The following is a 24,355-nucleotide window of genomic DNA, read 5'->3' as shown; positions in this document are numbered from 1 at the left end:
AAAATGACCATGAGTTTCTGAACCTTCTTAGATTTACCTGCCTGTGTTTGCTGAGAGTGTTTACGTGTGCTATGGCACACAATTATATGTGTATTTTTCAAAGGAGAGGTGTAAGTTGAGCTTCATCAACGTGTGGTATATCTGGACAAATATAAAAAGAAAAAGTGTGTTTCTCATAGATAGTGAGAATAAGAAAGTTAGTATTTGCTATGGGACAAAGGTCTTTTATCCTGTCACTTCAATTTCGATTTCAAAAGCTCTGACGTTCTCTCCTGAGTACCATTCTTGCACTGAAAAGTACTGACAGCTTGGTCAAGACACCCTGTCTAACAGCAATACTGTGTGGAATGCACAGCCTGGTAGAGAAGAAAAGATAAACCGTAGATGAAAGAAGAATCCACTGTAGTGGGTGTACTGAGATTAACCAAACACAAAATATCATTAGCAGCCAAATGGGAAGGACTTCTTTTCTATAATTAACCTAATATCACTAAACTTAATACTATTTCAATGTCCTCTTCTCTGGGTGGGACTGAATCCCATGTATCAGAACTTTTTTTAAAATTTGGTTAAGACACATGACTTACTGAATAATACATGGACTCACATTTGAACTTCAGAATGCCCCTCCTTCTCCTAATAGTAGGTAGACCCTGTCCTTTGGGGAAAACACAACTAAGATATCAAGTAATCATAAATATGGGAGATCTTATTGGCAATCTTGTATTACTAACAAGGTGTCAGGCTACTTAAGAAGGAAATCATCACTGGGTTTCATATTATGGATTTCCCTTAGTGTTGAAGCCCTGAGACAAGGACTTCTCTTGGGCAAAATAGTCAGGTGCTCTCCCATGTGAAGGTCAGGTTAAGGACTGGGTAATTCCTGATTTTTATTGAAATAAATGCTCGCCTTTCTAATAATTCTTTGTATTTCCTTTTCAGTGCCTTTAATACAATTGTGCATTCAGCCTAAAAGCTCGCATGACCTGATGATCTTCATTCTTCCTCTTCACCACCCCCCCAAAGGAAGGGAGTGGTGAGTAATACTGAATCTAATAAATTTAGGATTAAGCAACACAGACTTCCTCAGTTTTTGAGTGCTAAATGAACATGACCTTAAACCCTTGAAAAATTAAATTTACTGCCAGAGATCCTGAACTGGGTGGAGTTGGCAGTTTCTCTCATAAGTCTGCATGGCTGGAAAACGGCTTTGCACACTCTATAAATGGAGAATCCTTCACTAAGTTTCACACACAAACACATACACACACACACACATGCATACACACACACACACACACACACACACACACACACACGAAGGTTTCGAGAGGTAAAGATTCATCACTTAAAAAGAAAGTCAGCTTTAAAGAAAGTCAGATTTCACCCCCTGCCCATCTGCAGACCACACTTCTGCAGCAGGAAATTTTGCACATAGAAAACGATACAGCTCAATGCCCAGCCACCTCTCTCTCCAACCCAGGAGGCTCACCACAAGTCCTTGCCCTACACGCTCCTCTTTATCTTCAAGGGAGAGACATTCCAAATGCTAGGTCTGAGGACTTGAAGACACAGGAGTATATTTAGTGTCTTCCATGAAATGTGTTTGTCGTTTGCATTTCATATGTTTTCAGCTTGCTTTCTACTCCTGTCTTGATACCACATTTTACTGTTTACCCAATTCTGAATGGCTTGGGCTTTGCATATTGACTTAGTAGCTGTCCTAAAATCTCCTCATTGAGGTTACTTCCAAGAATTATCTGACTTTTTTTTTTTTTTCCAGAATGGTTTTGTTTTTCAATTCACTCCCAAGCGAAGTTTGGGTATAAAAATTCAACAGAGGCAGCAAAATATTCATTGTAAAATAAAAACTAACCTTCGGTTCTATAGTTTATTTAATTCCTTCAACATCTACAGGTGTTTGTCTACTTCCCCAGTTCTAACTCTAGAAAGGCATTCCGTTTGACTCAAAACAGCAAGAATTAATTGAGAATGGTTCAACTTGACTTTCAGCAGTTTTAAGATCAAATGCAAAGCTTTTGGCTGCCAAGTCACTCATTACTATCTACATAAAAATGCCAATTACAATCAACATGTCTGTATTTAATTAGATAGAGTCAACTGTCCAAACAATACAAAGCATATAAAAGAAAGAATGTTAGTCAAACCTAAAATCCCCCACAGAACAACTTCAAATTGTTAGATGTATGTGATACTGGCATTTTGTTAGGTAACGTGCCCACAGGAAATGCTTCTCCTTGCAAATGGAAGTCCAACAAGAAAGTAAGAACGAAGTCAATTCTCACTTATTGTTCTGCAGTGGAATGGTGAGTAGATTCTGTTCTCTAGCTTTAGAATATTATATATGATAAAGGTGAATGAGATGATTTTACTTAGGGAAAGCTTTATTAGACTCAAAGTCAAAGTCTATTGCATTAGTAGATCTATGCTTTTTATAAGGACAGGATGTGGGATTGGATTATATTAAGTCTACTTATATCAAATTAACCATGTCCTTACTTTCAATTCACAGGTTTTTTTTTTTTCCTAAGTAGGTTAGATTTTAATTGTGGATACTTCCTATGGAACTAAATCACATGAGAGTCATGATTTATGAATGTTCAAATCTATAGTTTCAAAAATAAGTCTTTTTAAATTCCTCCAATCTTGCTGTGATGTATACTTTCCCATTGTACTGTGACTAAGTAGTACTTCCCGGGGGAACAATGCCACTGGGAAGTGGACTTCCTCATTGATGTGAGATGTACTTCTGTATATGTCTTGCTTTGTTGGTTGATGAATAAAGCTGTTTTGGCCAATGGCTTAGCAGAGTTATGCCAGGCGGGAACTCCAAACAGAGATATAGAGAGAGAGTAGACAGAGTCAGGGAGATGTATTGCAGCTGCCAAAGGAGACAGATATGGGAAACTTACTGGCAGGCCACAGCCTTGTGGTGATATACACATTAATAGCAATATGTTAATTTAATACGTAAGAGCTAGCTAGGACTATGCCTAAGCTATTGGCCTAACAGTGTTGCAACTAATAAAATTTCTGTGTGATTATTCAGGTCTGGGCAACCAGCAAATGAACAAGCAGTCTCTGTTTACACCTCACAGGTAGCTGGAGGATAGTTCTGTGAGAAATTGATCCTAACATAATTCTTTACATTGCTTCCTCAAGGCCTTGAGAATTTCTCCATTTTCAGGGCATGCTTAAAATCAAAATTCTACCTCATTAATAAGTAAGAATGTGTTCTAGCCAAGCATATGAACTTAATCAAAAGAAAACTCTTAAAGTCCACATCTTAATATGTTTTGCTCAGAGTTATTAGGCAAATATATAAAAAATAAGATTCCTCATAGTAACACCTCTTCAAAATAGAGAGCAAGGGATTATATTTAAAAGATCATATTTTTAATTCTTATAATTTTAAACATCAATTTGTCTTAAAGTTATACAAATGCATACTGCAACCAATGATCAAGTCATATGTGAGGCTTTGGTCACTGCTGAGACATTTCAAACCATCTGTACCCCGAGCCTTTGAACATGCCTTTTGTTTTTCCTGGAAGTTGTTCCAACCATGTGCTCACTCTTGCTATTATGAAATTTAAACTAATTTGCCACATATATGTCCGGTTTTCATTTATCATTCAGGCCCCTTGTGAAATCTGCTCTTACATGTCCACTGACTTGGGGAAAATTTCATATTGGCTCCTCATTTAGAATAGATGTCTGTAATTCATAAGGGATGCCCCCGGTTTTCTCCAGATAATGGCCTCTGACCTTGCTAGAGGTGGTCACAAGACTGACGTCATCCTTCTCACGCATGCCTACTAGAGGGTATTTCTCCAACAGGTAGTATTTACACCATTTAGACAGTAAGGCAATATTTCCTGCTTCAACTTTTATTTTTTCCATAGTTGTTTATGTCCCGTAAACTTTGTGTTGCTGGTCACGCCTTCAAGCACAGGTAAAGCCCTAGGACCCCTTGTGAGTCTTAGTTCAGTTCCTTTGTTGTCGGTTATACCTCTAAACATGTCATCTTTCTGACCTTACTAACTCCAGGATATAACCAGATTTAGCTTTCTTTCCTTATTTCTGTATTCTTCTCGGATCATGGTTAATATCCATCATTTCTTCTCTATCCATTTCATATCGTGGGCACCAATATCCAGTAAAAACGGAAAGTCCAAAGAGCAAATTCCTCTCCTCTTCAAATATTTATTCTTCATATGGTCACACTAAGATTCACACTGTTCTTCTAAATTACATGAGTATACTCGACAATGATTTTGTTCTCTCCCGTTGCAGCAGTCCACACCATGTGCTACTGCCTTTTTGAAGGTTCCCAACAACCACAAATTAGGTAAAATTTGTAGTGAAAATTCTCTAATGCTAATGGTTATTTTCTACAAAATATTTTAAATTTTCTTTCAATATTCAAAGATCCATTTCCTATTATATTTGAAATTCTTTAGGGCATTTTATTTTACATACACGGCAACTCTCATCTCTCCAGTTATTTTGTGAATCCTTTCATCCATCTGATGAGATGGCCCAGCAGGTAAAGGTACCCAGCAGCCAGCTTTATCACCAGCATTGGATCCCTTCAACTCACGGGGTGGAAAGGGAGAATGACTCCTGTAAATCTTCTCTTGATCGCCATATACATACTTTGGCTAGCGCACGCGTGCAGACACACACACACACACACACACAGAGAGAGAGAGAGAGAGAGAGAGAGAGAGAGAGAGAGAGAGAGAGAGAGAGACTAGCGCATGTGTCTCTCTTGTCATCCAGGCCGACTTCTTTATCACACAGTGTTAATAATGCAGAGAGGGTCATGCGCCATCTGGAATCCAAACTGTGGACGCCTGTGGTGACATCCTCATGCTCACTGTCCACATGCTCATCTTGAAAGGGAAGAAGAACAGGGGAAGCAAAGCTGTCCAGAAGATTGTATTTCTGAATTTACCTTTCATTTAAATCATCTATGATTCTGTTTTAATACGTAGACTGCCATTCAAAAGTAAGAGCAGGCCGAGGTTCTGTATCTCTTAGATGTGCCCAAGTTATACAGATTCTCTTGATGTCTGAATCCCACTTATAACAGAAATGCAGGGAAACACTGAGGCCCCTTTGTGCTCAGCTTGCTTGATTTAAAGAACTGAATTCTTTCTTTTTTTTTTTTTAACACAAAGAGACTCTCAAGCTCTTAATCCTAACATGTTAATTTATGCATTTTTATAACACTGTGTTGTTGGGATCTGTACCTCACTAAACTATTCCTACAGCTAAGTCTTACAAGTAGTAAATTACCTATTTCATTTAAACTAAAGAAGTAAAACATACCACTAACTCAGGTCATCTAGCACTTCAGGGAAGTGAATTCCTTTTGTATGGAAAAAAAAAAAACTATCCAAGAGAGATTGCAGAATGGGAATTAATTGTATGCTTTTAAAGAGAAGATTTGTCGTGCTATCTATGGCAACATTTCTGACCCAAGTTCTGAAATAATTTTATGTATTTAAAGACCTTAAGTGTGCTTCATATGTCTCTTCAAAAACACATTATATTCAAACTGTTTTGGTTCTGTCACAACTTACATTCCATGATACGTTTGCCTTGTTTGTGTAATTAATATTTCAATTAATATTTCAATGGGTCCTCAAGAGACCCACTGCTCAGGTAGGAGATCAGCGTTCAGGTGAGGAGAGCAGGCTTAACAAGCCACTGCTCAGACAGAGCTCGGGAGAAAGCACTGACACCTCCCTGTGCCTTCCATCTTTGCACCCCTGGCTGTGCTTCCTAATTAATATTTAGAATTAATATTCTTGTATGCAAGAAACGATATACATTTATAGTTACTATATTTTTTAAATTTATTTATTATGTATACAATATTCTGACTGTATGCCTGTAGCCCAGAAGAGGGCACCAGTCCCCATTACAGATGGTTGTGAGCCACCATGTGGTTGCTGGGAATTGAACTCAGGACGTTTGGAAGAGCAGGCAGTGCTCTTAACCTCTGAGCCATCTCTCTAGCCCTATAGTTACTATATTAACATGAGTTAATTACGATTGCATCTTCCACTGTATACCGCAAGATGTGATGTGAACTATGGCTTTAGTAAAACACCCCTGTAAAGTGCTAACTTTCTTTGTAGTGGATAAATGCATCTATTCTAGCCTTTGCATCTATTGAATCAGGGAAGTTCAAACAGCACATTGAAAGATTTTGTTTTCTTTTCCCCTTTATCTTCTCTTATTTGCTTCATTCTTTTCCTCTTCTTTTCTCTGTGAATCAGGAACTTAAGTAGAGCAGACTAGTCCTGAATTCCTGATACTCCTGTCTCTCCAACTATTTCACATACAATAGGAGCAGTCAAGATCTAAGTCCTGTGGTTTCAGAATCTGAGACACTTACTGCTTTCTCATAGTGAATTGAAAAAAAAAAAAAACAGACATGTTACTGGATAAGTCAAAATAATCAGGTTCTATGAACCAGTCTGGAAGGAAATTGCTAGTTGAGACACCTGTTGTACTTTATAACTAAATGAATTAGTTTGCAAACGTGGTAAAAATGATAAATTTATATACATATGCATTTGAAATTTCTTATAAAACAAAGTGCCATTCCATCAAATAAATCACGACATTATTGTCAAATGGCAGGTAAAAAAGTTAACAGTGGGCTTCACGTTTTCTAATTAATAAAAACTCATGTAAGTCTTGGTTTTTACTATTTGGAGTTGTTGAAAAGAATATATTTACCAAAGAAGTAGTTGCAACAGCTAGGGTTTTTTTTTTTTTGTCTTGATATTTGTGCTCTTCCTGGTTACAGTCAAAGGATAGCATACATAATGGACGTTAGACTCAATGAATGTAAGCCTTACATTTACCCTTACTTGGACCGATGTTTGCTAGTGTCTTCACCTGTTACTTGTGCATTGAGAAAATAAGTATGAATGAAGTGGTCAGTGACTTTTCTCTGACATAGAACATTACCTGACGTGTGTGTGTGTGTGTGTGTGCGCGTGCGCTTATAGTACTGAGTTTCATGAAGACATGCTGTTATGTATCAGTAGTCATCCGAATTATAACGCTTGGCAAAATGGGCACTGTCATAATAAAACATTAAATGTAGCTTTGATGAATGTCTTTGCAAAACCATAGCACATCTAAGTCTTTTGCATTCATTTATGTGATAGAGGCATTGTATGCTCAGAGACCAGAAGAAGATGTGGGATGACATGCTTTGTCACTTGTCCCTTTTCTTTGAGATGGTGTTTCTGTGGCAGCTATGGCTTTGGTCTTTATTTTCAGATTGCACTTTACATGAGGCCAAAGGGCTTTGGGGAAAGGCACAAAGTTTTATCTGTAATTAATTATTGATATAATTCTCAAATATAGCTTTTAATTATTGGTGAATCAAAACACTAATAAATTAATTTCCTAAATGATTGTTTATAATTGCTTATTTACATTTAAAGGGGGATATGCTATAGCTATGAATATTTTGCTTGGGTATGGATCTTGGTTTATTGGTACAAAGTTAAGATAAATTTTGTTATGTATGTATATTTCTGCTTGTGATTAAGATCGTGTTTGAGCAGCTCATTTAAAATGTTATGTATACTTAAGAAATATAGATTAATAGTCATCTGTAATAGTCAAATTTGTAATTATGTTAGTTATGTTTTCTAGAAATATAGAGATATGTTTCAGTTAGATAGGGATTCTTCAAATCTTTCAGAGACCTCCATAATATGACATTTAAAATATTTTAAGAGCTTAGGACTTTTCATGATAGTGAGACACATATGCTTCTGGCAGCACTAATCTACTTCAAGAGGATGATGGGCATTGAAGAGGCTCCTAATGAAGCTTGTTAGACATTTGGGGAAAAAATTGCTCTTTCCTGGACTTCTTGATGAACTGGACATGCAGGAACCACAGAAAAATGATTAGTGACCTTGCCCAAAGATGAGACTATCCTTTGGCGTTCCTGCTTCATGACAGAGACTGTCAGACATTTTGCAGGGCCCAGAAGAGTACAAGGCATAAAAGATCCTGCTTCATGGAAAAGTCTGCTAGATCCTATGGAACAGTAGGTTGAAGATTGGAAGCCCCCATGTTACAGAAGAACTTTGGGTAACAATCCAGGAAGCAAGACGTCTCTGTCAATTCTAGAGTTTTGGAAGTGGCTTAAAATGCACTTCCTGTTAACTTAGGTAATATTATATCCTTCTGGGGTCTTTGATGGAGTTGAACAATAAATCATAAGTCATAGTTTTCCTTAGTTATGATAAAGATAAAGTGGATATAAATATCGTAACTATAATTCTTGATTGGTAATTATTTTGTTATATGAAGTTTTGCTATGTTAAAGGTAAAAACCTTCCTCTTTGTTCAAACAGAAAAGGGGAAATGGTATAAAAAGTTCTTCTGCCTATGTGTTGCTTTTTTAGTTAATAAAGCAGCTGCTTTTGGCCAATGGCTTAACAGAATATAGACAGAATATAGTCAGGCTGGAAGATTATATATATAAAATACACACACACACACACACACACACACACATATATATATATATATATATATATATATATATAGAGAGAGAGAGAGAGAGAGAGAGAGTAAATGGAGTCAGAGAGATGCCTTGTAGACCCGCTGAAGATAGATGCCAGGGACGGAATTTTACTCACTAAGCCACAGCCACGTGGCAATACACAGATTAGTGGAAATGGGTTAGTTTAGGATATAAGAATTAGCCAAAATTACCCTTAAGCTATTATCCAAACAGTATTGCAATTAATACAGATTTCTGTATGATTATTTCATGTCTGGTAAGCTGGGAACAAACGAGAAGTCTCTGTCAACAGAAGGTATTTAAACTATCAGTTTAATTTTAATAGAAGCTTCTTATAAAGTTGTTTGACTTTCTCAGCAGAATTTTTTAAACACATGGTAAGAAGCCTAGTACAAATCATAGGGAAAAAATAGAGTTTTTAGACACGGAATTTTGGAAAAAGCTATTCACAGATTCAAACACCCACATAATGAGTAACTATAACATAATGGTTTTAAATAACCCATTGATGTTAATTTAAATCTTTAAAACAATTATCTTATATTTATATCTTTGAAATTTATGCCATTCTTATTGATTTTTCCCACTACAAAACCTATATAACTGGTATCTTAGCTCTTGTGGACTGTAAAAGCTTTTAGGTGAAATAATTTCTTGCTGGTTTTTTTTGTTTGTTTGTTTTTCGAGACAGGGTTTCTCTGCAGCTTTAGAGCTCTTGTAGACCAGGCTGGTCTCAAACTCACAGGGATCCGCCTGCCTCTGCCTCCTGAGTGCTGGGATTAAAGGCGTGCGCCACCACAGCCCGGCAATTTCTTGCTGTTTTAAATAAACTTTAATATGCTAGTAACAGTAATTAGTAGCAGTTACATAGAATTTATTAAATTTTCTATTATCATACAATTGATTTTAATGCAGTTGAATAGATCTGGTAGACTTAATTTATCACTATAATTATAAATATTAACTGAAAAATGTACTTGGGAAGTTTAAGTATCTTTTACTGCTCAAGAGTAAATAATTGTGGTCTCTGTTTTAAGTAATTATCAACTGATGTAACTTTGTAGAAGTTAATATACATTTCTGAAAAAAAGATATCAGTTATTCAAAGAAGACATTCAGATATCCTAGGCACGCCTATAAAATATCTATTACTCACCTTTGTAGGTTAGTTTTAGACGTGGAATATTTTGTTTGGATGTTTCAGTGGTGGGAAGAAAGAGCACAGTCATGATTAACATCATCCAAGTATGAAGAAGGTGAAGATCATGACTTCTGGACCTTGGCTTCTCATCTTTATTAGCATTCATGATGAAAATATAGTCTTTAAAACAATGTCAACCTAAAAAGCAGAGAAAGAAAATAAAATTACTACTCCAAGGCAATAGCTTACATTTTCCTAGAGTTAGCAACAGCTGTTAGAATGTATGAGATATTTCCAAAGTATAATCTCTCTTTTCTCTTGCTTTGTCTTTACAGACATTTTACAGAGAGACTGAATCTAAGTAATAAAATTCAAGTTTGTCTTTAGTGGGGGGAAAGAATACACTAGTAGAAATTTAACTATTTTGTTAATGAATAATTTTCTTCTCCTTAAGTTGTTTTATTTTTCTTTTTGTTTTAAATGCATTCTCTGGGGAACTATCTTTTCCCCAAAGCTTTGTGAATCTCTTCATGAGGTAGAAGTGCTTGTAGAACTCTTCTTGTGACTGACAACAAGCCCAAAGGAAAAGATCCTCAAATGGGACTAGACAAAAGACAGTATTTCCCTCTTGTTGGCTTACAAAGCTTTACAGATATTTAGGTTGGTGAAATTGGGTAATACCAGGTTAGGGCCACAGTACAGACCGGAAGCTTGCCATAACTGAAGATGTATCTGCCCCACAGAGGACAAGACTGCACAGAAAAATACTTTGTAAAATATGAACATTTATGAGAGGAATAAAATAGTTACTAACTCCACGGTCAACAGTAAACTGATTGTATGTTCTTTGTTAAGATAGATAGAAATAATAAAAATAATTGAAATAGAAACAATTCAAATGAAACGTGAAATTAAAAGTCATACTCAGTATTATATATTATATATAATATATATTCTGTGTATGAATATATATATATGTACATGTATGCTATATATATATCAGATGTATTCAAAAATATGTTCTATATGACACAAATAATCTAACACTAATAACATCTATAAATCTTAACTCTTAATTTTGCTGTTGATAAAATGGGTATATAGGTAAAATAATACCTCCATTGTCACATGATCAAATAAGAGATGGGTCAGAACATCTGATCAGGACTTAATCTCATGGCCGCCTTCATGCCTAAATCTTTGCTATTTTTTGTGTTAAGTGCGCTATCTTCTACTTATTAATGGGGTCTTAGCTTCTTTTGCCTAATCATTAAGGTATCATCTGTTTTTTCTAGTCAATAGTCATTTAAAAAGCTATTGCTAAGTTGTAGCCAGCAGGCATTCTTCATGTGGTGCCTGATTTTTTTAAATTATTAGATGGACAACATTGCTATTTCATTCTTAACAGTTTCATACATAACAGATGTGAACACTGTGTTAAGTAGTGTTATTAATTATTGCATGTTCAGAATAAATATTTCATGTTTATTTGTGTTAGTTTTAGAATATTAAATTAAGTTGTTTTTTTTTTTTTTACGAGAGATTGGCTATTCATGTTTCTGAAGTGTATGACATACTTTCATTTGTTGGTTCAGCCTTGTCCACACTAGAAAAGATTTATGCCAGTAATCTACAGCCCAGGTCTGTTAAATACTTTCAATATCAAAATTGCTTTAAATCTCAGAAAGTAAAATTCATTCACTAAATTAAAATAATATTATGTCTTAAGGTACATAAATTTATGCAGTGAGGATTAATTTCAGTTTTATGCATTTGAAAATACTTTTACCAATTTTAATGAGTAAATTACATTTTTTCAATTACTTTCATTATCTTCAAAAGCAATACAACTGTCTCTTGTGTAGAATATGTGCCTTTAGTTCTTACGGAATATTACATATAAATAGTCACATTTATTTGTATATTTATTTAATGACATTTTATTAAATGTGCACTTAGCACTAGTTAACTCACATTATCTTGACACTTTTTGAAGTTTTTACCCAAGTGAGTGCACTGTAACAGATCAAAGAAGTGGTAGCTTTTCTTAGTTGTCAACTTGACTACATCTGGGATTAACTAAAACCCACCTGTGAGGGCCTTTTCTTTTTGAATGAAATAATTAGCAGTGGGAAAACCCACTTCTAATCCATATCTTAAAAGTGAGAAGGTATACCTTTAATCAAGATCTTTTGAGCTGTGAAGATCCACCTCAAATCTAGACCACAACTTCTGTTATTTCTATCTATCTTAACAAATGACATGGAAGAAGGAAGCACTCTCTCTCTCTCTCTCTCTCTCTCTCTCTCTCTCTCTCTCTCTCTCTCTCTCTCTCCCCCCCCCCCCCCCTCTCTCTCCATCCCCCTCTTTACTCATTCTCTCTCCCTAACTCTCTTGCTCTCACTCTCTTGCTCTCCCTGCTTGCTTGTGCTCACCTTTCCTGGCACGTCCATTCCTTCGATGACATTAGAGTCTACTTCTAGGATTTTGGCATAAATTGAAGACAGCTGAGACCTCCAGCATCATGAACTGAACAACTGCTGGATTCTTGGACCTTCTGTTATTAGTTATCCATTGGTGGATTAGTTGAACCACAGACTGCAGCTATCGCAATGAACCCCATATATGTATGTATACACACACACACGTGTGTGTGTGTGTGTATGTCTTATAATCATCGTTATTTGAAAGAATCTCGACTAACAAAAAAAGTAATGGCCTTTTGATAAAAAAGGCACAAAAAATGGGATGATGGCATGGTTTAGTAGGTAAAACTGCTTGTAACACAAGCCTGAGATCAATACCCAGAACCTACCTAAAAATCTGGATGCTGTTACACACATCTCTACTCTTAGCACTGCTATGGAAAGATGGGAGAAAAAGACAAGAGAATCTCCCATAACCGTACAGACTAGATGTCCTGAAATATAGGGAAAACAATGAGGGACCTTGTCTCAACAAGTGAAAGCCACGAATTAACTCCTCAAAGTTGTCTTCTGCTCTCCAGATGTACACCATGACCCTTGTAAATGATTTCGTCATATCGGTCACCCAAATTTTAGTAAATTTAAAATGATAGACCATCACCCTTTATAAAAATTTGTTTTACAGCTTATAATTATGCACATATTAATATAACATACTAATGGAAACCTTATTTAAATTGAAAAACTCTCAAAATTAAAATTAAATAGTTATTTATGTATTTGTGTGCAAGTGTGCTTGTGTGTGTGTGTTTGTGTATTTGTGTGTGTGTGTGTGTGTGTGTGCGTGTGTGCATGCTCACTTGTGAACAGGTGCATATCTGTGAGACAGCCAGAGGACAATCTTGTATGTTATTCTTCAGACCCTGTCCACCTAATTTTTATTTAGACAGGGTCTCTCACCGATCTGGAATTTACTGAGCAGGCTAAGTTGGTGGGCCATTGAATCCTAGGGTTTCTTCTCCCCAGAACTGGTATTACAAGTGCACAGCAGCATTCCTTTTATTAAAAATTGTTTTATTATGGGGATTCTGGAATTTGAACCTGGGTCTGTATCTTACCAAATATTTTCTCCAACTCATTTTTTAAAATGGCGGCTTGCTTCCAGGTTGGCCTTCAGCTAATTTCTTATCCAACTCAGGTCTAGTTGGCAAGGGGTGGCACATGAGTTATGCCCACCCCCACCACCAAGCAATAATGAAACTATTCCCACCAACACTCCCACAGGCACATCTAAGAGAGGCAATTCCACAGTTGATTTTCTCTTCTTGAATACCTCTAATTTGTATTAAATTGAGAAAAATTACCCTGCACAAATGATTAAAACACAACAAAAATACTTCTAAAATTGAGATATAAGAAATGTTATAGAAAACAACTTAAAAAAGGAATGATCATTTATAAATAAATATATCCTCATGGAGGAAAGAACAAATGATCGGAATGGTGAAAGAGAACTCAAGAAAAAGTGATTCCCAACTCTGGGATCTGGAAAAGCTAAACAGATAGCAAGACAGCTTGTGCTAGATGGTCAAGGCAGAAGGGAAGAAGATTCGAATATAATACATTGGGACTTGAAGGGGGGTAGCAAAAAGAAACTTTAACTCTGTCTTATGCCACTTTTGGAACCTAATATGTGCATTGATTTCCTCTTTTCTCTGTTGACTTGGTAATGTATGTTGTTCCATCATTTCTATCCGGGTCTGTCACCTTTCATTCCCACTGTTCTCTCTCTTTTTTTTTTTTTATCTCTGTATACCTGTGAGGAGATTGCTGGAGTCTGGTTCCGTCCTACCCACAGCCTCACGATGCAAGGACATTACCTACACCCTCTGCAAACAGCGAGAAGTGAGTGGACAAATGAACTGAGTAAATTGAAATTCTAGTTGAGTTCCAGAGAGCCTGGACATATGGAGGACTGCTTTCTTTTCGACATGTAACAGTGTGTGTAACAGATATGTGTGTTTACATGCAGAGCAAGCAAGAGGACACACCATATGTGCATTTTATTAGCAATAATGACCTCAGTTTGGGACATTTTCTGGAAATTAATGACTAGTTGAGGTTAATGACCCTTGGCAATGTACTGAGATAGCTACTCCTCCAACTGGCCATTAATCGCTACGACATGCCCTGTGCCTCCAGCATCGTCTGTTAAAAAGATTGATGATTTGGTTTCAGTGAACAGTGGCCATACTGTTTCTCATAAACCCACTCATTCATAACATCAAATAACTTAAAAATCAAAGCACTGCTTGCTTTACTATGATGACATACTGGTAAGTGCCTACACGTGCTGAAACATATACCAAAGGGGAGAAATAAAATATAGAAAAAAAAAGTGCTGGAAATGCTAGAGCTTTTTAACAAATGAATAATTTTCTACTACTTAATGCATTCTCTACACTCTATCATTTCTAATCCTTCTTTCCTTCCCAACAAACCTTTAAATTCAGTATTTTATATATTTTCATAGATTCTGAATAGATGCTTTGTCAATAACCTTTCTACTAATGCATTGATATTTTCTTTGTGTGCGTGTGTGTGCATCTGTATGTGAGTGTCCACATATACACACATAGATGTGCATAAGTCATACATCTGGGAGGAATTATGAATAAATAGAAGTAGGTGTGAGTTACCCAAAGTGGGTGGATTTAGTGAATTGCATAGGTTATACTACATGCTACTGTCTGTAACAAGCTCAACCTGGAGCCAATTAGCTGCGTATAATCTATTCCAGATGTTCATGGAGACAAACAGCACCCTTGGGGATCTTCAGATGTGGAGTCAATGGGGAGTGTTCTGATTATGAGATTTTTACACACTGTTCCACTAAATCAGAGATCCAAATGCACAATCCAACACTCAAGAAGGTCTGTGCCATTTCCCTAAGGAAAATAAAAAGTCCAACGCCTATTATGTGGATGGTAACTCATCAAAAATTTATTTGAGTAGCAAGAGATATAAAATTTTATGTGAATTTCATTGATGTGACTTATTTATTTATAACAACTTGTTACTAAACTCATTAAGGCAAGATGATGAATTGTTACAACTGAAAATTGTTGCATATTAGAAGTAATAAGTACACAGTAATTCTTCAAATATGAAGACTTAAATGCTAGAACATTTAAATTTAGAATTAACTTTTAGGCGTGTGTGTGTTTATGGTGTGTTTGCATGTGTGCATCTAGGATGAAGAAAGAAAATACAAGATTATTTCTTGCCATATTTAATTTTGGGCAAAAAAAGTCACCTTTATATATTTTGGCTCAAGTCATGAGAAGGAAACTATAATCACCAGAAATTAAAAGTAATACCTGTGCGTTTTTAGTACACAAATTACCCTACTAATTTAGAATACTGTAGACTATGCATTAACTGACATCTTAACTATTTAATGGTAATGAGTTGAATTCACATGGTAACAACTTTTTAAAAGTTAAAGTATCATCTCATCATTCTCAACTTCCTTTCAAATAGTGTCTCCTTGCTTCCTCTCAAATTCAGAGCCTCTATTTCTCTTTCTTTCCATATATATCATATATATCATATATATATCATATGTATATACCTCTCATATCATTCACCAAGTGCTTCCTGTTCTTATCACCTTCCCTATGCATGCAATTTTAAGTTATTTGTTACAAAGCAAATGAAAATCCAATACAACAAAATCCCTAAATCCAAGAAAATGAGATAGAAGTATACCCCTAAAGAAAAAAAATGGACAAAGATACAAAAAAATCATCAAACTGTGACCATATGAAAGCACCAGAGTACACACACATAGAAAAGAAAGCTCTCAAACCTGTGGAGTTCATTATATGCTGATACACTACTCTTGAACATGAGCCTGTCCTGGATCGGTTTATATGCCAAGTGTCACTCTATTGGAGAAAACTGATTTTCCATCTCCCACCAGGTATAAGTGACAGCTCAGCTATTAACTTTTAACCTTGCCGCTAGGTTTTCTCTCATCCATCCATCCATTGATCCATCCACCAATCCATCCATCGATCCATCCACCCATCCATCCATCCATCCATCCATCCATCCGTCTGTCTGTCCGTCCACCCACCCACCCATCCATCCATCCATCCATCCACCCACCCACCCACCCATCCATCCATCCATCCATCCATCCACCTTTTCATCCATCTGTTCCTTTAGGTTTTAATATCAAAATAAAATGGAATCAGATAAAACAAAAACTTTCATTTGGAGTCAGACAAGACTTCTCTAGGCCTATTTTTCTATTACTATTGCTGTACGTACATACATGCATTTACATGTATGCATAAATATTAAGTTCAAGCTACAGAGTCCATTTAGTGTTAATTGTATGTGTATGATTTCAGGGCTGACCACTTAAGTCTTGGGTTACAAGTTATAGAGTTCATTTCTGAAAGAGACAAATTTTCCAATTCTCAACTTTCATCAGTTTTCTGAAGCTCTTTGTCTAGGGTGGGGTCCTGTGAAGTTTTCTTCTTACAACGTTGCAGGTCTACTGGTATTGCCATTTTTTTCAGGAGCTGTTTAGGCAGCCATCTGGTTGAGTTATTTTGTCCATAGCTTCCCTGTCATTCCTAGCAGACACAATCTTTTATCAGATGTTCTGGTTCTCTGGCTTTTACAGTCCTTCCATCCCTCTTCTGTGTTGTTCCCTGATCCGTAGCAGTAGTGGTTGTGCTTTTAGATACTTTGGGATTGAACACACTGTGATTTGTTAATTTTTGCCTCATCCCCCATTTATGATCTTAGGTAATAATATATGTCCAATGCAAAAAGAAGCTTCTTTAATGAGGGGTGGGAGTTATAATTGTCTGTGGGCATATCGGTCACTATTTAGAATGAAGTTAGAAATTATATTGGTCTGGTAAAGTTTAACAGTAGTAGATTTTCTAAGATTCAAAACCTCATTAGTTTGGGTAGCTGCCTAAATTTCAGTACCAAGCATGGTTGATTTCCTCTTGAGTGGGCTTTAAGTCAATTAGGCAGTTGATAGTTACTGCCAAAATATGAGTGCCATTATTGCACCTTTGGGGAGATTTTGCCATGCTGATTTTTGTAGTTTTTAGATTCCACAGTTGGGTAGGAATGCTCGTTGCTTCGTATACCTCAAGGAGATTTTTAGGTCAAATCCAAATCAAATTTTCCCAATCCTGTGTTCAATGTGTGTGATGTCTTCACTAATGGGAACTTCCCTTGTACAACTGGGAGGCAAAGAAGGTCAATAGTAATAGTGTATCTTATTTTAGAAGTCTCTTGGTCTCCCACACAAACTCAAAAGAAGGTTTCTTATGCTTGGTATCAGGGTTTTCTTAGATATTCTATAGCTTGTGAAATTGCAATTTTAAGTAAATGTAAGTAAAAATAAATATAAATAATTTTAAGTAAACGTAAAATAATAAAATATATTTTTTGAGGCATTGGGAAAATCATATGAATTTTTCATTTACATTTTATAAAATGTTGCTCTATTTATAAACATCTTTATTATAGTATTCAATGATCTTTGCCTATGATCTTAACTAATAGGCACCTCACTTGACTATCATTCCTAGAGCTGAGCTAAACCCTTTGTTACTAAAGATACATCATAGTAGTACTTGTGCTATTATTATGAAATTACTTAAACATGGTATTTTATTTAAAGGACATTGGGAGTATGCTTTTCTATAAAAGCATGCTTAACAAAACAGCAATTCGGATTTCGTCGATTTACATTCCTGAAGTCATATCCTCATAGCCAGAAATATCTTTGGGAAATAAACACTTTTAGCAATTGAAGTGTTCCATTTCCAAAGGAAAAATAATTCAAATAATTAACTTTATAAACACAACATTATCTGTGGATGAAAATAGACAGTGTGTTCTCTGGGTTATCAAATGATAATGATGTGACATCATGTGCTTGGTAATTGGTAAGCCACAGAATGTATGTATATACATTTGATTAAATATCAACTTAGCAGCAAACATCCTTATGATAACATCCAATTCCCTTGAGTGTATAAATGCATATGTTACAAATATATGTTAGACGTGATCAAAACACACAGAATTATCTTTCAAATGCAACATAAGCACTACTTTAAGGGATCCTAAAGTCACGTGGATTTCTGAATCCAAGTGTTCCAATCAGATTTGAATTTCAGATGTCACAATACAGAACTATCAATAACCATGCTGACTCTGACAATCAATGATTATGCAGAGAGATAGACTTTCTCAGCACTCAACAGCAATTGTAATTTAATGATCATTGTTCATAGTTATAGCAAAGATGTTTGTTCACAGATTTCACCTGAGTTTTCAAAGCTTCCAATGCCATGGTTCCAATACCATTGTATTTCTAATTGAATCTTTGATAAATATCCAATTCAATTTTAAAATGTTCCTGATTGGAGTGTGGTCTCTAGGATTCAAGAATCCATAACACAAATCTTCCTTCTGCTCCAGATAATCTACCAGAATACAAAGTTCTCAAAATTCTGACCTAATCCATGTCGCTGATAGTACGTCTAAATGCAATTTCTAAAACAAAATTTCACATTTTGAATTCTCCTAATACCACAAGTCTTGTCTTTTAACCTAGTATGATGGTATTACTAAATTCATTTAACCTAAACATTTTGACTATCACCAGCTGTAGTCTGCATAACTCTCATGGGCCATGTCGGCAGCAGATCTGTTTGCCTCCTCTTTATCTATGGTCTATTGGTAACTTAATCTCAGGTGTCTCACCACCCCTAAAATTGTAGATGACCAGAATACTTAACACATTTGTTATAAGAATGATTTATCCATTGCATAAAGAAATGCATAACATTGAAAGTAAGCCATACTCTAGTGTTAGTCATTTAGAATGGTCATATTCAATTTATGTTAATTTTCAATGGATATTTATTTGTGTATGAGAACAACATATGCTTAAAACAGTTCATTGATGTGGGTTTTCCTTGTGTATGCTGTGAATGTGCTTTGTTGCCATTGGTTAATAAAGAAGCTGCTTTGGGCCTCTGGCCGGGCAGAATAGAGCAAGTCAGAAATTCCAAGAGAAGAGAGAAGGAAAGAAGGCAGAGTTGGAGAGATATCATGTAGCTGCCGAAGGAGACACATGCCAGAATCTTAAATACACAGAATAATAGAAATGGGTTAATTTAAGATGTAAGAGCTGGCTAGAAAAACACTTATACTATTAGTCAAATAGTATTGTAATTAATATAGTTTCTGTGTGATTATTTTAGAGCTGGGCTACTGGGAAATGAACAAGAAGTCTCCTTCTACAATTAATAACGATCTGAAAATATCTTACAAGTGTTAGGCATTAAAATACAATTGTCAAGAAAGTAGTAGGTAACATTCAAAGCTATAAAGACAAATAGACAACGTTTTTTTCTGATATCAATAAAGCAAATAATTATTCAGACAAATTAACTTTATTTTTACTACTGAAAATGGGAAAGTGGAAATTGGTTAAGGTCAGTTAATGCATGATTAGACATGATTAGACCTGAAGTCTTTAAAAACAGTTATTTAACATAAATTTAATTCATTAATAAAATGCTAGCAATAAAACCCTTATAAAGCAATAAGTACTTGGAAAAACTTAAGGAAAAATTAGCATAATTACTTTGAAGACCATGTAATAATTTATCTAATATTTCCCCACTTGTATAATGATGCAAAGGATGGAGTTTCATTTGGTATCCTTTTAAAAACAGACACTCAGAATAGCAATTGTTCATGGCCTCTGTAACAAACAGGTATAATGTAGCCCAAGATACACAAAAACACAGCTGGAGCATCATCTGTACAATTCATTCAGGCCTTTGCAAGGCATCCTGTCTACCAGTCCATCCCTTATCCTTGATTTCTAAAACTGATCCATATTTGTCTCATAAACTATTATTAAAGGTCTTTGTTTTTCAGTTCTGTTTGAAGGCAAATCACTAACTATAATGTTACTTAAGAACTTTATTCACTTTATATTTAATTGGTTGTGAACTCTTTAAACATATGTGCATAATTATTTTATATAAAATATCTTCATGACAATAAAATAATCATGTTAAAACAGCTTATATTTAATCCAAGAATTTTTAAGGCATTATTCTGGGAGATCAAATCTGAGGACCACTACTCATGCTAGAAAATGACCTCTGACCGGACAACTAGTTCTCAAAGTCAGATTTTCTAAAATACTTTACTTACATTGTTTTTGGCTTGCTTGCTTGTTGGTTTATTTGTGACCAAGTATATTTGGAAATTCACACCAGTTTATATAAGTTAGGCAAACTTCATTGACATTTTGAGAGTATAAATTTTAGAAAAAGCACTTCACTATACAGCAGGGCAAAACCAATGCTTTCGGCATATATACACATAAAATGCTATAGAATCCACAATGAGAGAGGACACAATACTTGTCTTTTTGAATCTTATTTATTTCACTTAGTATAATGGTTGTTAGTTGCAATTGTACTTTTTCAACAATATAATTTCATTTCTTATGACTGAGTTAAATTTCATTGTGTATATAAGCCACAATATTTTATTCTAGGAAATTACTGATGGGTGTCTAGGCTGAAACAGTGTTGTAATAAACATGGATACTCAATAATAGTGCAGTGTGTTGACTTAGATACCTCAACATGTATACCAAGGCATGGCTTAACTGGGTCATTTAGTAGTTCTGTTCTTAGTTTTTAGATTGGAGAGTCTCAGTAGAGGTTAGATCAGTCTACATTCCCACAAGCACTATAAGAGTTTCCATGCCCTTCCTTCTCACATAACATTATTGTTATTCATTTTCCTAACAACAGCCATTCTCTCCGGGATGAGATAGAACCTCTTTGTAGTTTTCATTTGGATTTCTCAGATGGCTAGGGATGTTAAACATCGGCAATATTTTGATGCCATTTACAACCATTACAGATCTAAACACTTTCCAAGTATCATTCATAACAGTTTCAAAGTTACTGGGTAGCCTAACAAAAGTTTAATGTTTTTCTCCAACAGATTCCAAATCATTCCTTAGATCATCATATTATTTCTCTTTTATATACCCTAATTTGGAATATCAAAACCACAAATGGAATTACTCTTGTTTCTGCTTGAGTATTGAATATTTTTTTCTGTAGCATAAGTCTTCCAAATACAGAAATCAGTTAATGGGAATGATTAATTGATAAAACAAGTTGTCAGGGTATGGCATCATTCTAAATCACATTATTGGGAAATCATTAAATACTCTCATGCAGTTGATGAAAAATCATATTTCATATTTAAATATGTCTGTAACACTATATTATGGAGAACCCTGAACTTATGGTGAATAATATACTTGCAAGCTCAGCAGCTGCAGCACCCTGTTGGGGCCTGAGGCAGGACTAATGAGCGTCCAGAACATCCTGGGCTCCATAGTTAGACTCTGTCACAACAAAACACCAGAATTCATACGTTAAGCTAAATTTACCTTTTTTTCCTTCCTGCTCTCTCTTAACACACCCAAGGATCACTTCTTTTTTTTTTTTTTTTTTTTTTTTTTTTTTTTTTTTTTTTTTTTTTTTTTTTTTGGTTTTTCGAGACAGGCTTTCCCTGTAGTTTCTAGAGCCTGTCCTGGAACTAGCTCTTGTAGACCAGGCTGGCCCTCGAACTCAGATATCCGCCTGCCTCTGCCTCCCAGTGCTGGGATTAAGGCGCGCGACACCACCGCCCGGCTAGGAATCACTTCTTGTACGAACATATTTCTATGCTATTGTAACTGAATAGACCACTGTGCAAAACAATATACACAGAAGGTAGTTGTTGGGTCAGGTCTTGTGACCATGTAACTAATGGTGGTGCCATGCTTTATCTCCTTTAATCCCACTTCAGCCTCCTGTCTCTGAAGAAGCTACTGCTGCTTCCTAAATACCCTTTCCTTGTCCGTGGCTGTTGAAGCTATGTGCTCCAGGAAACATTTGAGCTGTTCAATTTGACATAGCATCCTAGCTATTCCCAGTTCCCTACCACCATTTCACTGGGTCTTCTTCAGTTACTTCTTTTTTTTTTTTTTTTTTTTGGTTTTTCGAGACAGGGTTCTCCTGTAGTTTCTAGAGCCTGTCCTGGAAAATAGCTCTTGTAGACCAGGCTGGCCTCGAACTCAGCGATCCGCCTGCCTCTGCCTCTGCCTCCCGAGTGCTGGGATTAAAGGCGTTGTGCCACCACTGCCCGGCTTCAGTTACTTCTTAACAACTGGATGCAAAACATCCACCATTAGACGTTCGGGCTTCCAATATGATCCTGAGCCAGGATCTTGGGCTCTTATGATGAACATACAAGTTCTAAGAAGCATTTCTCCATTGTGTATGTATATATGTATGTACTATATGTGTGTGTGCATATATATATATATATATATATATATATATATATTTTCCATCTGAGAGTTTATAAGTTTATAATCACTTTTTACTACACGAACTCTTAAATTGGTTACAAGATCGAAGGAGTAATAAGGTCTGAGATTTTAAAATATTGAACTCAGTTTGCCAGTTAGTCTTTCAACTAATCAGTTAGTTTAAAACTGTCCCAACAATTATAAACTATTTTTTTGCTATGTATTATGATAACTAAAGTAAAGTTCTTGAGTAAAGTAAATTTCTTGAGTCATCTAAGGGTGTTGCTGGCTAAGAACCAAGGTCTTGGTCATCTAACATTTAAGTATAAAGCCTGTTTTGAGACTTACAGGCTTTACCCTGTCATACACTATACTTAATTTCTCTAAATCCAAGCCTTTTTTTTTTTTTTTTTTTTTTTTTTTTTTTTTAGAAAAGTGGATTATCAGCTCTTATTAAATGTGATGTTGATAAGAATAAAGTCGGAGGCCTCCTCCTTTGTTTGGCACATACACTACAACCTTAGCTAAAGCACTGCTATTTCTCACACATACTTTAAGAGTGACTGTTTTTCTAAAGGTAGTGAGTGACTGTGGAATGTAAAATAAAAGCTGGAAGCCCCATGACGCCCTGTCACATTCACATATGTGTTTGTATTGTTTGGCGTTAATCCCCTGCTCCCATCCTGCACCATAAAACTGCTTCCAATGCATAATGAGATGCGAGCCCTGTTGCATCAATAGGGAAACACCCAATTTCTCTCGAGTTCTTTGTAGGGCGTATATGGACTGCCAAAATTAAATTCGAGCAAAAAGAACACACTTACCAGCTTTATTGTGTGTAAATGTTAGAACATCAGAAAAAGTCAAGGTAAAGTCAAAAGGAAATATTTAAAAATGTTTAACTTGAGGTCACTAAGTATCTTTGAAGGCAATGTTTTTGGAGAGGTATATAGCACTCATAATACTTAGAAGCTGTTGTGAGAGGAAGCAAGCCTGGAGGTGCTTCTAAAGATTTATTTAGATAGTGTAATGGCTGAAGAGGATGATACTAAATTATAACTCAACTTTAATTATAACTGTTGCATACTATTTTAGGAGTTTGAAAACATTGAATTTGCCAAACTAGTTTTCAAAATGTTTCAAAATGATATTTATGGCATTTTCTGCCTTTCATAAAATCTGTCTTTGTTACTTCTGAAAAAAATTATAACCTCCTTTACAGATATATTCTTTGTACTTAAAAAAATAACATTGTGTGTGTGTGTGTGTGCGCGAGAGAGAGCACGCACACATGCGCGCGCGTTGTGGGTGTGTGAATCTTCATGATCCAGAGCACATGTATAGAAGTCAGAGGACAGCCTGTAGGAGTTAGTTCTCTTCTACCATGTGGGGCTATAACACAGGTCATCAAATTAGGTGGCACGTGTGTTATCCTCTGAGCCACCACATCAGCCCTCATTCACTTCCTTCAGACCAGATGCATGCCAGACATCTATGATGGCTGAATTCCAAAACCCAGTGAAGAGCTAGCTTGCATTCACAAAGGAACCAGGTTCCTTCTAGTTCCTTCATTGCATCACTTCTGTGATCGATGGTGGAGAAGCAGCTGAAATCCCACACAGCATAGAGACCCTGAATACCTTACTAAGAGAATGATCTATGAAGGATTCAAGGTTCAGAACCCTCTGAAGCTGGAGTGATCTCTCTCTCTCTCTCTCTCTCTCTCTCTCTCTCTCTCT

The 24,355-nt window shown here is 35.8% G+C and overlaps 1 protein-coding gene across 1 annotated transcript in view; it reads right to left on the bottom strand.

The window, feature by feature from the left end:
* Nucleotides 1-24,355, bottom strand: part of Sema3d (semaphorin 3D) — a 189,499-nt gene that overhangs the window by 108,493 nt on the left and 56,651 nt on the right. Inside the window, exon 2 of the mRNA XM_038315362.1 lies at nucleotides 9,756-9,938. Coding sequence (XP_038171290.1) covers nucleotides 9,756-9,906 — 151 coding nt within the window. The 5' untranslated portion in view covers nucleotides 9,907-9,938. The remainder of the gene's footprint in view (nucleotides 1-9,755; nucleotides 9,939-24,355) is intronic.

The sequence above is a fragment of the Arvicola amphibius genome, chromosome 18 (genome assembly GCF_903992535.2).
Source record: "Arvicola amphibius chromosome 18, mArvAmp1.2, whole genome shotgun sequence".
NCBI lineage: Eukaryota > Metazoa > Chordata > Mammalia > Rodentia > Cricetidae > Arvicola > Arvicola amphibius.
Note: the sequence above shows the minus strand (reverse complement) of the source record. Positions and strands in the feature narration are given on the sequence as shown.